A 14,512-nucleotide genomic window follows, 5' to 3' on the forward strand; every position below is an offset into this window, starting at 1 on the left:
TATTGTTTCAGTAGCTACAGTTCCTGGGTGTCCGTTTCAGCCAGGTCTAAGCAAGTTTGTCCACTTAGCCTTCAGCAAGGTGTTTTGTTGTATGATGTTGGTGTACTTAAAAGCATGGTTAAATTTAGCATCATGTAATTATTTCTTTGGCAACAGACTTATTACCCTAGCACATACCTGCTGGCTGTATCTCAGAAAGAAACACTATAAATAGCTTTACATCAGAATAAATTGGACACCGGCATGAGGGAAATACAGCTTTCTGCTTGGCTTATTTTTCTCTCCTTAATGTTCTCAGCACAAAAAGCAATATGAATTGTGATCTGAGCTTGTTCATTAGAAGAGAACAAATTTGTGTGAGTGCAGGAAGCACATCAGATCTTTGAATATAAATAGACTAAGAGGAAGTTATACCAGATAAGTATTTCCTCAGACTTCTCATCTAAAGGAAATTAGCTGCATTAATTCATGAAAAGTACATTTGCTGTTATTGGGAATCCTGGCAGGAGGTGGATGGGAAGGGACCCGTGGGTGATCACCTGCTCCATGCTCCAAACAGGATCACACCTGGGGCAAGGACAGCCTGCTCAGAGCCCCATCCTTCTAAGGTTTAGCTTCAGATTAACTTTTAGGACTTCATTTAGGAAGTTCTTCTGATTGATTTTATCAAGTGTATTTACTAATTATTATTCCCTTCATCTTTTACAGTTTTACAGTGGTGGCTTTTAGCCTGCTCATCAACCCTTTAATTTTATTTAGATGTAAATAATTACCCAGCATTTCTGAAATGGAGCAACAGCCTAAATCTGCCAGTGGAACAAAAATTAGCTGCTCTCAGAAACCTGTAGAAAATAAATAGCTGAGAATTTATATTACTAAATTCATAATTCTCACTAATGCTAAAGTAGATTTGATTTTTATGAAAGGCAAACACCATTGGCATTTTTTTCCTAGTGCCAGATATTTGTTTCAGATTTTTTATCAGAACACATACAAGAGTACAGTCAAAATCATTTTCCCACAAGAGAAAGAAAAGCAGCCAGCAATAAAAATATTTGTTTCTATGAACAGATAGACAATGATTACAAAATACAATGCAGTTCTTACAGTTTTTAATTTGTATATTTTTTACACTCAAAATACCTCTTTGTACTCTGAATTCACTCTACAAATAAGGAAAAGCTGTTTAAAAAGTCTAAAGATCTAAAATGTCATAGTTAAAAAATCACATTTGTAACTAAATTCAAAGTTGTGACTTCAAAGAAAAATAAAAATGCTCTTGTGGCCTTCTCTTGAGAAAATTTTCAGAAACAGAATGGAATGCACAGTGCATTGCATCTTTTTGTATCAATGCATCTTGTATATCCAGCGCTAAATATTCTGTATTTTAAAATGGTTAAAACAATCTTCTTCTTTATCAAAAGCCAATATAAATATACACCTAAAAATATCAGAACCCATGGACCATTCATTATACCAAACTGTATGGTTCATTACTTTGGAAAAAACTATTAGCAAGCCAGCCAGATTTGACCAATAGTCATTTATATTATCCAGTTTGGCTTACTTCAAGTGATATCACAAAATTATAATCCTTAGCAAGCACTAATCATGATTCATCCTGTTAACAAAATTAATAAATGTAATCTAGTAGCATTAGATATAAGGGATTCTTCCCAGCGCCCTTTTGTTTTTCAGACTGCATTCAGGACACAATATGAACCCTTCTGCACAATTTTTGTGTGCATCTTTGTTGTGCAGTCCCCATTAGACTGATTCTCCTTAAAGGCAGCATTAGATATCTCATCTGCTTATCCACAGAAGCACTCACAGGAGCTATCAAGGAGTTGTCAAGAGGCAGAGGACATCACACTCTATAAGGAGGAAAATATTGCTTCCCTTGCAGATGGCACCCAGTTTTATCTCAGCAAAACACAAGCTCTGATCAATGTTGTTAAGAAATCTTAGAGACCAACAGCTGTATGACTTGGGTTTCTGTAAATTTAACACAGTTGGAGGTAAAGGCGCAGTGAGAATTAATTTTGCCTGCCATTGTCAGCCTGGATACAAATAACTGAATATCTGGATACAAACAGCTGATAGGTGGTGCCTTCAATAACATCTCTCCTGAAATACTCCACTCTTAGTACTGCTACCTACATGACATTTAAAAAATAAGGTAGCTAAAATATTCACCAGTACTTCAGCTGGCCAAAATCAGCTTAAGAAAACCTAAAATTAAAAAATACAAAAACCCCATGACTGTTTCAGTTGGATATGCTGAGAGTGGTCAGTGCTTGTCAGGTCCTGGCTATGGGTTACCTGTCCTGTGAAACAAGCAGAAAACAATTGAGAAACATACTTTTGTTTCACTTTTCTATTCTTTCCTGTTTAGCTAAGCAGAATTAACAAAGCAGTTCTCAGGACATGTTTAGCAATCCTATACTCTGCCAGTCAAAACCCTCTTCTATTAGCATCGGTGCCTGGACTCAACTTTAAGAAAATTTTGTTCTATTGAAATTTGGCTTAGGAAAAAATCCAAACATGTAAAGCACCAGCCAAATAAATTAGTGTTCCAGAATATTCAGTATATGGAAATGGCTGGGTTTTATAACAGGAGCTGCTCATAATTTTTGATAACAGACAAAATTGCTGTCTGAGCTTCAAATGTATCATTTAAAATCAAATCATTGAAAGTCATCTCTAGCTTTTCTCTGAAAGTTTTGGAAGTCTGTGAACATCAGAGTAAAGTCTATCAAAAAGGAGTGAAATTACTCCAAAGGAAAAAAAAATACTTTGTTCCTGAAACACAAGGACAATCTTGCCTTGTATATATGTAAAGAAAAAATTTGGCTAGTCTTTATTGGAGGATGGTTTGGGGTGCCTCCTGCTCCCAAAAGGTAATTACACATACAAGCCCTTAATATTGAAAGTATAATTCTAACTCTCAGCCAAATTTATTTAGCAATAACCTCACCAAGGCATCAATCTTGCTATGACATACTCATCTTAAGGAATAAACAACATTTTTTCTCTAATGCAGTAGCTTACTAACACAAACTTGTTTACAGTAATCATCGTGCAGGTTTTGATACCCATTTTCAAGGCTAATTCAAATCCTGGGCTGTCCTGATTTAATGTAAACCAAATCTAATCTCATTCAAAAGGTTTAATGTACAACTTTTCCTTCAGAGGACAGGAAGATGTGAATATTTATGGCATGATATCCTGCTCCTGCTTCTCTGCTCGGAGCTGACAAACAGTTTATTACCATCTCTGGGAGCTGTGGGAAGGACACCTCCCTCCTGAGATGAATTGGCCCCAATTCCTGTAATGTTATTACTTGAGTTCTGATCATATTTTTGTTCAGAAAGTCAGAATATAGCTTTGCTGGTCGAGGTAGAGGCAAACATCCAAAAAGCAGATTTCTATTTTAAATAATCCTAGTTTAGGATTACTGAAATAACAGTGATAGGGACTAACAACCATAGTAACAAGTAATAGTAATATTGAAAGTAATATTGAAAATTATCTTGAAAGGCAGTGACTCACAAGACCATCTCAGTAAACCCTGTCCTGTAGCACAATTGCACGTTCACCCTCCTCCCTTTTCTTGGGGAGAAATTCTTAATGTAAACTAGGATGTGTGTGTATTAGTCTTGTAAAAGATTCAAGTACCAGATCAATGCTTTTCAATTTTTTTGTCAGTTTGAGTTTTGCAGAATTAAATAGGTACATGAAAAATAATCTTAATATCTTATTATTTTAAGAACATACAAAAAGAGGGTTTAAACACTGATAAAAACACATTTGTCATCACAGCCAGTAATTGCTGCTTGAGGACTTTCCCAAACTATCTTTAATCTTAATACAATCCACTCTGATCATTAAAATAATAATGAAATCTAGCATTTGTCTCTCCTTTATTGTCTCCACTGCTCTTTTTCCAGTATCCAAAGTGAAATACCGCACCTACCTTGCAAAGCCATTTCTGAGTGGCCCCATTTCTTTTAAGCAACAGCTTTGATCTTCATTGCATAGTTGAGTGTGTTCAGAACTAACAGACAATGTTTTAAATGTTGATTGTGCAGCAAACCTGGCCTTTTCCCCTTTTAAAGCAGCATATTTCGACTTCTCTTCGTTTAAGAGCACTGTACCAAAAGTTGATTGTAACACTAACTGGAATGATACATGTTATAAAGTCTATATTGCTGGTTATCTTTACTGTTTATGTTACCTTAATTTCAGCTGACATAAAACTCAGTATGTTGCTGTTTTACCTCACAGCTTCTGACTGGCCAAAGACATCAAACTGGCTGTAGTTCCCTGATTTTTTAACTGAATTCCTCTAAAATAAAATGAACAAATGTGATTAAGGACTGGAACTCCTAAATTCCACAGAAGTAGGAAGTGACAGCAGATGTCGCTCAGTAAAGTAGACCATCTCAGCAGATGGGCAAATATGAAACGCAAAGGCTTTTCCTGACATCATTTGGCTTTAATATGATAGAAATAAAATGCCTTGTCAGTAAAACATAACCAGACAGTTGCTTTGTAGTCATTTTGGATACATGGCTGGTAATTCAAAGTCCTGCTGCCTTTGCAATATTAATTATTCTGTGCCTCTTTACAGCAAGAATATGTGTCAGACCAGCTGAACATACCACATGCAGCTGTAGTGGCTCGGAAGTATCTGTTACTCTATTTGCAATTTAACATTAGTGAAAGATACAGGAAAAGAACTTTGTGGATCATTTCCAGGAAATCTAGTTGATGTATCAGAGAAAATTTTAGACACAGGACTTCATCCCATATTTTGGAGTGGTTTTCCCCCTGTAGAGGTATGTGATGTGTGTCTCAGAGTAGAAAAGCAGTTCTGTAGGGCTGAGAGCTGTGAATGTGAACTGCCTCAGGGGAGTTGGGTCTGCAAGCTTTGTGCTTAATGACATATGTTCCCATTAAAATGTGTAAGTTGTTCTCTTGTACAAGTGGTTAACACCTTTTTAATCAGGCCATTTATTTCTTTTACAGAAATAATCACCCTGGGTTGGAAAATGATAGTATTTTATTGTCAGCAGTGTGTATATATATTAATACATATATTAAAATATGTATTTACACAACTTCCAGTGTGACTGAGCGTATCTGAGACACACATAAACATAACACACTACTTGTGGCACATATAATACATGCTCATAGTGTGAGCAAAGCTGTGGTACTCACTCAGTAGTATCCTGATGCCATCAGAGATGCTGTTTAATTGAGAGCTGCTTCTCTTAAACATGGCAAGTACATGATGTCTGCTGCTTTCAATCTCCCGTGCTTATGACATTGTATCTTCGGAGCAAAGGCTAGGATGTGTCTGTTTCACTGAGCATCAAATTTTCTGAGATGGATGAATTATCTGGTGTCTGAGGAAAAATAGTATTTTTAGTGTGTTTAATTACAGCTCAGGTTGTTTATCATGTTTTCTGGGATGAATTTCTCAATCTTGTTTTCATCTTATTTTGAGTGTCCCATGTATTAATTGTTAAGCTCATTTTTTGTGACAACACCCAGAAGGCACCCTTTTATAAATCAAAAGTAAATATATTACCGTACCTTGCAGGGGTGCCATAAGGCTTAATTAGTTCATTTTATAAAGTGTTCTGAGATTCCCAGATCAGCATCAAGTGTTTGTTATTAATTATAGGATCTAGGGAGTATACTGGATGATTTCTTAATTTAATTTCCTTCAGGCAACCTTAAAATAACTAATTTTGTAATATCTTTGTTCTTTTAAATTCCTAAATCACATTTGCTCTTGGCTCAAGTAATTCTGTATATCTTTTCCTCTCACTGTATTTTTATTTGTAGACTTTTTAAATTATACAGTAATATGAAAAACAGTCTTTTACTATTTTCCCTGTGAATTCTGCTATGTGGATTATTCTCTAATAATAAGGTTTTGCTTAAACATTAGATGGTGGATTTTTTCCTGCAGTTGGGGGTGTTAAGTAATTTACTTGGCTTCCCCTGGGAAATTTGCAGAGATTACATGGCACTGCTGTGATTTATCATTTCTACTTTATTTCTGACTCATAAAGCATGCATTATTTTGTGTTTACTTTCAGCAACAGATCACAGGAAATTTCATCATCAATCAAAGCCCTTTAAAATGGGGAGAAGTGATAAGGTGACAAAGGCACAGTCAGCAACTGTGGTTATTGGAGAATCATTTATGCTTCATTGTATCGTAACAATTCTCATTTTATTGTTTTCCCAGGATCGGGCTCGTGTCGCTTTAGTTACTCAGATCCCAGCATCACAGTGTCCTACAGTAAGAACAGTTCTGCAGATTGGACTCAGCTGGAGAAAATTAGGTTTGTTACAGCTCTTTAATAATTTTCATGTTTTCCAGCTGAGCAGGTGGTGTTTAAACCTGGCTCTTTCAAAACTTGTTTTATTTGTTAACTTTTCAGTTCTCCTTGTTCATGCAAAAGATGAGGGGCAAAATTCCTGGCTAATTGCAGAACCTGCCACCAGGTTTGGTAAATCACAAAGTCATCCATTGAGTATGTGGGAAGTGAAGAAGAGAATCACTTCACACTTAAAATGCACTTCCAAAAATCAGCAGGTTCAGGTGCCTGAAAAAACAAAACTTTGATGACTTTTTACATTTTAGCACCATTTTTAATGTCAGCAAGGGCCATATTTTATAATGTTTCATGTTTCTACTTTGGTAGATTAAAATGTTCAATAAAAACATTTTATAGTTTGATATGAACACTTGGCTCTTAACACTTTTGTAATAACAAGATTATGACGAATAGTGCCTTGCTTTTAAACCAACTGGCATACATGAAAATGCAAAGGATTAGGAATGGAAAATTTAAATATTTTCATCACAATATCCACACCTTTAAAGAGAGCCAGTGTCAAAGATGGATTTTTCTAAGAGAACGTATTTTATTAAGTAATAATAGGAAAGGCATTTTGTGCAACGGCATAAAATCATAATTATGCAACTGGGGAAGGAAAAGCTGTAATTTGTATGTAATATACTCATAGCATCTCAGTGTGCCTTCCTGCATTACCTCAGTGTCAGTGCTATACAAGTGATTTGCTTGAGCCTATTTTCAGTCCATTGAGGCAAATTGCAAAGCAAAAGGGTCCTTAATTTCTGATGATGAAGCAAAACTCTAGCTGCTAGATTGTGTATTTCAGTATCTCATCCTCCAACTCCTTGGGGGAGTGGAACCACAATTAAAAAAAAAAAAAACATAAATTTTAGTAAAACAGTTGGTGAAATTCTTATCTCAGAAAATATAAAGTGAGAGTAATTCACTGCAGGCACTGAAGTTGCCTCAGAGTAACCATACAATGCATTCTATTTTTCTCACATTTATGAAAATTACACACCTAGTCCAAAACATCAGCTCAGTTGCTCTCGTAGCTCTGCAAGGCAGGAAACTTAAGAGTTGTGAGGAGGCAAACACAAGCCCTTGAGACCAAATTTTTTTTGAAGTTAATGTGCATGCAGCTTGACCTCTCTTTCCTCAACTTTGATGCTGGAGCCAGCAGTAGAAAATAGGTCAATAGAGCAATGTCGTGCGAAGTGGAGAGGATGAATTATGGAAGGATGCTCGTTTCTCCTGTGGGCCGTATGAATTGCAGTGTTTATTCGAATGTGCCTCAGCAGATTTCACAGCACTACATGCAGCTCCAGGGAACAGTGGGAGAACTGGGGAGAGATGGGACAGGAGGGCATCTGTGAAGGGGAGGTGGTATTTTGTCAGTGGGATGTCAGCTCTGGACTCCTGGGAGGGAGGGCAGGGGTCTCTCGGGGAAGGCGGTGCTGTGTGTGGGCTCTGGGAGAAGCGAGGACAGCGCCTCAGAGCAGCACTGCACTGGAGGGTGACAGACAAATGTTTAGCAAGTGCAGGGAGATTTGTGGGGGCACATTCTGGGTGTGAATATGGGACAAATGCAGTTGAATTTCAGCATTTTGCTTTGCTTTCAAAAGAGAAGTTCCTCTATTTTCTGCTATGAAAGGAAGCCATTGGTGGCCTTTTTCCCTGAAAGCTCTGGATTGTCTCTGACAAACTATTCACCCTTTAAAGCACCACTACCAAGGCAAATAGAATGTTGACTAGCAGACATCTTGCAAATCTCATTTTTGTAACTCCTTGCAGCCTGAGGTTTGCATATAGCTGATTCACATGCTGGGTGGTCGAGGTTTAGCCCCACCCAGCAGCCAAGCCCCACACAGACTCTCTCACTCCCCCACCAGCAGGACTGGGAAGAGAACTGGAGTGGTAAAAGCCAGAGAACCTTTGGGTTGAGAGAGAGACACTTTGAAAGGGAAAGCAAAAGCTGTGCAGACAAGCAAAGCAAAACAAGCAATTAGTTCACTGCATCCCATGGGCAGGCAGGAGTTCAGCCATCTCCAGGAGAGCAGGGCCCCATCACATGTGATCATCACATCACTCCAAACATCCCCCCTCCCTCCTTCTTCCCCCCCCCCCCTTTATATACTGAGCATGGTGTCACATGGTCTGGAATATCCCTTTGGTCACTTGAGGTCACTTCCTCTCGGCCTCCCATGCATCCCCAACTTCTCTGGGGGGAACCTCAATCCTTTCAGAGCTCAAGGCCCTAATCATTGCCTAATAGTGATGCTCCAGGTCTGGCTCTCTGGCCCTCATTCTCCATTTTCAGCAGCAAGAGAGAGGACAAATAGATTGTTTCTTCTGTATTGTTCTTGAAGCAGAACATGGAAAGAAAGATAACCTGACCCTCCCCTTCCACAGAATTATCCTGACAGCAGGGTGTGGGATTGGAAGGACATGTTTGTCAGAGAAAATTCCTAGCTTTTCTCTCTAACCATTCTGCTCCATCCAAATCTTAAGAGACTGAGATATCAGAAGTCAGCAGATGTTTTTGATGAAGCAAAAATCAAATTTTGTGAGACCTGTTTTTGTAATGAGCTTCCTTAACATTTCCTTTTGGCCATACCTGCAAAATACCTGACAATACCCAGTCACCATCTGTGACCAGAACTGAGCATGGATGTGGTCCTGCTCTGTCCTCCTGCTCTCCAAACATCTGCACTGATCTGTTGTTTATTGCCTTAGCTTGCACTCTCTTTGAAGCCAGGCTGCCTGTTTGGGCTGGACGTGCCCTGCCTGGCACAGTAGGACTCTGCCTCAGGGCAGGTATTTTCTGATCTCCATAGAAGCTTTATCAGCATACAAGGGATGTCACCACAACCGTGTAACACCTAGTAAATGTGTTAATTGAGGGAAAAGTGTTCCTGACTATGGCTTAAAATTGGTCTAATTCCCTATCCTTGTTTTTCAGTGCCCCTTCGAACATCAGCACAATCATCCACATCTTGTACCTTCCTGAAGATGCTAAAGGGGAGAACATCCATTTTCAGTGGAAACAGGATTATGTTCTTGCTGGTGATGTGTATGAAGCCTGTTGGGCACTGGACAACATCCTGATCATAAATGCTGCTCACAGAAAAGTTGTGTTAGAAGACAATCTGGATCCTGTGGATACTGGCAACTGGCTTTTCTTTCCTGGGGCCACAGTTAAGGTTAGTCTGATTTTCCATGGTTTAATGTTATTATTACTCTTGTAAGTAGAAGAAAAGAGTAACATCTAAACAAACTGTGATCATAAGGGTGTTCAGGCAACTCCATGTGCTTCTAGCATTGAACTCTTTTTAGCTTTGTTTTTACCCTTTCTCTATCCCATTGGGGCTCTCTAAAACAATGAACTTTTTTGCCATGACCAAAACCAAACGGCATTTATACTGTCATGTCGAAGATCATATAACAGAAAATGGAAAACAGCTTCTTTTTAGCAAAACAGTACGATATTTTTGAAATAAATTCAAGTCTTTCTGTTAGATATTTTAAATACCTGCTTTTTAATTTGGTCTTGTTCAGCTACAGCTACTCACTTCACAAATCACAAAAAAATAAGGTTTCCCACTTTTTCTGTCTGTGAATATCCCATCTCCATTGCAACCTGCATTCAGGTAGTGACTGCTCTTGAAGAGTCTTTTTTTCAGTATGATCCTGTTTTGATATGTGAGATACAGCTAGACCAAGATCCATTCTACCGAGACAAAAACTCTAAGGAGCCCAACAAGATCTCTGTGCACAGAGTACCTTCACATGCAGATTTGTTCAATATTTGGAAAACAGTCGGATTATTGCTCTCTATGTTTCAAAGCAGACAGAAGTTCAACAGCTTATAACTTTCTGGTTTCATCCTATTTTCATTCACAAAAGCAGTTTTGATGTCAGGGTTCATTTATGATGCTGTTAATGGTTTTGGCAATTGCACAGGAAACAGATGTCGAATACTGAGGGCAGTAAGAGTTTGGTTTTGGCCTCATCCTTTTCCCGCAGAACCTGATACAAATGGATTCAAATTAATAGTTTAAGACATAAATTTAGATATATATTCCCACTAATCTACTAATCATAGTGCCATCTTATTAACTCTTTTTTTTTTTTTTACTTCAGCAAGGTAATTTAAACTACATTGGCAAAGTTTTTACACGAGATTTTAGAATCAAATAATGTCCTGCGCGTTTAATGACTATTATGTGATTGGTTAACACTTGTTGTTTTGTCAGTCTTATCTCTGGATTTTGAAATCCAGCCCACATATGTGAAGGTGTGAAAGAAAAGCAAGGGTTAATGTACCACAGGCACTGTTCCTTTTCTCAGTTGTCCAAGCCTAAACACTGCTTGCTCTTTCTGAAACATGTATGAGCAACATCTAAATTTTAGCAAATATTTCTCTTTTTTATTGCTGTTCATGATTTTTTTTTGGTTGATTGTGGAGGCTATTTTGGGGTTATTTTAGTTAAACCCAGCTAGTTTGTGCCAATAAACAGCTAGGCATTTATGAAAGACAAAGCACCTAAACCTGGCAATCACTGAGCACTGAGAGTTTCTAGACAGAAATCCCATCAAGTTCAAGACTTACATGTGACATGAGTGAGGTTTCACCAACCTGCCATTCCTCCAAGCCGATCTTCTTTTTTAGGTACAAGTGAAATGCGCAAACGCTTCTTTGCAGCTGACCTCTGACTGTGTGTAGCCACTTACACCAGGTAGAGGCTATGTGTAAGACTGGTGTAGGCACACTGGATTAAGGCTATGTGTGAGGCAGGCTTTTAATTCTTCATGGGACCCTGCAGTGTGTCTGTATTGTCACCAGAGCACTCCTTCACTCGTTTCATTTTTAGCTCTGCTGAAGTCTTCCTCTGATTTTCAGGAACAATCTTGCCAAATATAATTTGAACAGATTTTGCAATGTGAATTGCATGTTATGTCAAAAGTAAGACTATAAATTGGGTCAAGATTTACATCAGATCAGCATAAAACCTGTTGTAGCATTCTAACACCAAGAACAAATTTTTTGACAATTTTTTTTTCTTTTCATATTTGGAATAATACATTAAAATTTACAAAATTTTCCATTATTTTCTTTAAAGCAGATCTAATATCAGTTCATCACAAATGTAACATTTTGTATAAGTAGAAAGGTAAGAATCCTTGTAGTTTGTGCTAATGACATTAAATATGGCATGGAGGAAGGATATAAGAGATTTCTCTATCATAGCCAAAGTCATTGGCATACAGAATAATATTTGAGAAACCCTAACAGTGTTACAGGGGAAGCTTCCATCACAGATAATTATAGTTCCCTTTTTCTACAAGTCTTTTTGCTTCCCAGACAACAAGAACTTGCTAAATAGTCCTGATCTTTGTTCACAAAGTCTGTATAGCAATTTAATTTTTTTCTTTACACTTTTACTAAGGGGTCAGCAAAATGTGGTCTCACAGCTGTCTGCAGTGGCCAGTGATAAGGTCTGAAGCTGTGTCAGGGGAGATGTAGGCTGGCTGTGAGGAAAAGGTGGTTGGGCACTGGAACAGGCTCCCCAGGGCAGTGGTCACATCACCAGCCTGACAGAGTTCAAGTGTTTGAACAATACTCTCAGGCATGTGGTGTAATCCTTGGGATGTCCTGGGCAGGCCAAGAGCTGGACTCTGATAGTCTCAGTGAGTACCTTCCAACTCAGGATATTCAATGATTCTATGAAGCTTCATTGCTGTATCCTGCTACCTTTTATAACTCTCACCTATGTGCTTAAGGTTCCCATACTCACTATCACGATGCTGAAGTTCATTCCAATCACAAGACCTTTTCTCTGATATCCAAGCCTGTTTGTGCCATCCAAGTTTCAATTCATATCCTCCCATCCTCTCTCAAGTAATATTTTAGAAAAACTAGTCTTAAAAATATTTCTTGAGGGTCTAACATGTAAGATTAGGCCATTGGACCACTCTCTGTCCTTGACAGCAAATGACATAGCAGAGTTTGCATCCACCTAGGCAGATGCTCTCCTCCCAGAGGAGTGGTGTCATCCTTGCTGCCTGCTGAGTCCCTGGCTCATCTTTGAGGGTACATCCCTTGAAGATAACAGCATTGGAGTGGACAGTGAGAGTATTACTGGGAAATTTGCGGCAATGTGTTCACTCACTCCAGTTTGGTGGGTTTGGATGCTGTGTTCTCAACAAACACTGTGGGAACTTTCCTGTGCCCAGCTTGGGAAGCAGTTTCTCCTCCTCTCCCAGTCTGCTTGAGCTTGGCCCAGGGATTTCCTGTTGCTCTCGGGAGCAGTTGCCACTCGTTTGAAAGCACATGGCTGGTTGCAGACGCAGCTGGACCTGGCTACTGAAATAGGATGCAAGCTGAGAGATAAGCCTTTGAGTTTGTGTGTTTTGGTTCCAAAGAAGACAGCAAAAGGCAACAGAGATGCTGTTAGCAAGGCCAAGCAACCTTTAGGAGATTAATTGGATCCACTGGAACGTGTTTATCTGTGTCAGGCTGTGTGGAAGGGTGTTGAATGGGATAAATTCCTGACTGGGTTTCAATATTTCCAGTGACAGCTCTGAGCATGAGCATGGCCTCACAACTGAGCATGGTTAGGATGTTGCTGTGGTGGTTGAGATTGCTGAAATGCATGGAAGTATGCTGTACTTCTGTCAATATTGCTCCTTCAAGTTCTACTCCTATGGAACAGAACACTGATTTCAGTTTTCATTGGGCACTTCATATATATTGTATATTTGACCAGAAATTGCTGAGCTTTGAGATACAACATTTGCAAGTTCTTTTGTTTTCTCTGATTGCCCTAGTCCAAAATTGGTTGTGCAAGCTCTAAAACTAATTTTGAGAAGGGAGACAATCTCAGTCTTAGTTTATGCTTCTGCAGTGCTTTGATTACACAAAGATAACACTGAGACCAAACCACCTGACTCTGGAATTTTTCCACATTGGGAAAGAGCAGTATGGATCATTACAGACACCAGAGGGACAATGTATCTGGTCATGGTGTGTTAACCCAGTGATTTATCATCTTTGAGAAAAGTCAAGTTACAGAATTGCTGACTCAAAGTAGTTGCAGCCACTCTTCATTTAGGGGCTGGAGGTTACCATTGAGCTGGACAGCTTGGTTTGTTTGGTCTGCAGGGTTTGGGGACTACACCTGAGGCTGTTGGTGCTGAGCTCTGTGTGTACAGCCTGGCATGGGATGGGGCAGTGGGGGCAGGTGTGTGCCAGCCTCACTGAGCAGGTTGGGGTTAGGGCTAGGGTAACTGATCCATGTTACTTACTACTGTGGGCATGACCAATAAACCCTAAAAATATTCCAATCCCAATATCCTGATTCAGTAAGCCCTTTAAATAACAGGTCATCACCATTCAGCTCATTTTCATTTCCCAGATATCCATGCCAGTGTAGCAGAAGGGAAAGTTGCATAAGAAAAGAGTCACTCACAAAAATATGCTGAAAATATGTGTAAAACACTGTGACCTTTTACCACACCCTGAGCAGAGCAGGGCTGTGCACATCCCAGATCTGCAAGTCCTTCCTGAACCTGCGTTGTTGTGTGTGGCTGAGCAGACATGCACACAAGCCTGGGAATTTGGCAAAAAGAAAGGCTGATTTAGCTATTTGATCTTCCCTCATTCCAGAGTAGATTTACAAATGTCTGAATACTCTGTTAATTAATGGAATGGCTTTGGATAGTCTTCTTCTTAAACAAATATCCTGATCTATATATATATATGTTTTTGGGTTAATTTGTGCTAAAATAAACAAGATTTTTTTCCCTTTTCTTTTGCTTTTAAATTCTTGCTTTAAAAATTGTTCAGGTATCCATTTTCTGAATCAGTTCAAATCTATTTTTTTGAAGGAAAGGTAATATTCTATATATGCCAGTGTGAAAATGTCAGACTGAAATTGCTATGACCTTATATTGGTCAAAATTATTACAAAGAGATAGATTCTTCTGACAAAATTGCTTTGTTTTTTGAATAAGATATACCAAAGCAGTATTTGGTCTGTAGGCCAAACCCAACCTTCTAGCCAGCTGCTTTGCCTCCCAGGAGCCCTTATCCACCACATCTTCCTGGGAAGAGATGGGCAGACTTC

General features: G+C 38.8%; 1 protein-coding gene across 2 annotated transcripts in view; it reads left to right on the forward strand.

Annotated features, from left to right (window-relative positions):
• RELN (reelin) overlaps positions 1 to 14,512 on the forward strand; it is a 277,149-nt gene that overhangs the window by 142,118 nt on the left and 120,519 nt on the right. For both annotated transcript variants that reach the window (XM_053977798.1, XM_053977797.1), the window contains exons 9-10: positions 6,269 to 6,365; positions 9,346 to 9,586. In XM_053977798.1, the coding sequence (XP_053833773.1) occupies positions 6,269 to 6,365; positions 9,346 to 9,586 (338 nt within the window). The remainder of the gene's footprint in view (positions 1 to 6,268; positions 6,366 to 9,345; positions 9,587 to 14,512) is intronic.

This window comes from Vidua macroura, chromosome 5, assembly GCF_024509145.1.
Source record: "Vidua macroura isolate BioBank_ID:100142 chromosome 5, ASM2450914v1, whole genome shotgun sequence".
In the NCBI taxonomy this organism is placed as follows: domain Eukaryota; kingdom Metazoa; phylum Chordata; class Aves; order Passeriformes; family Viduidae; genus Vidua; species Vidua macroura.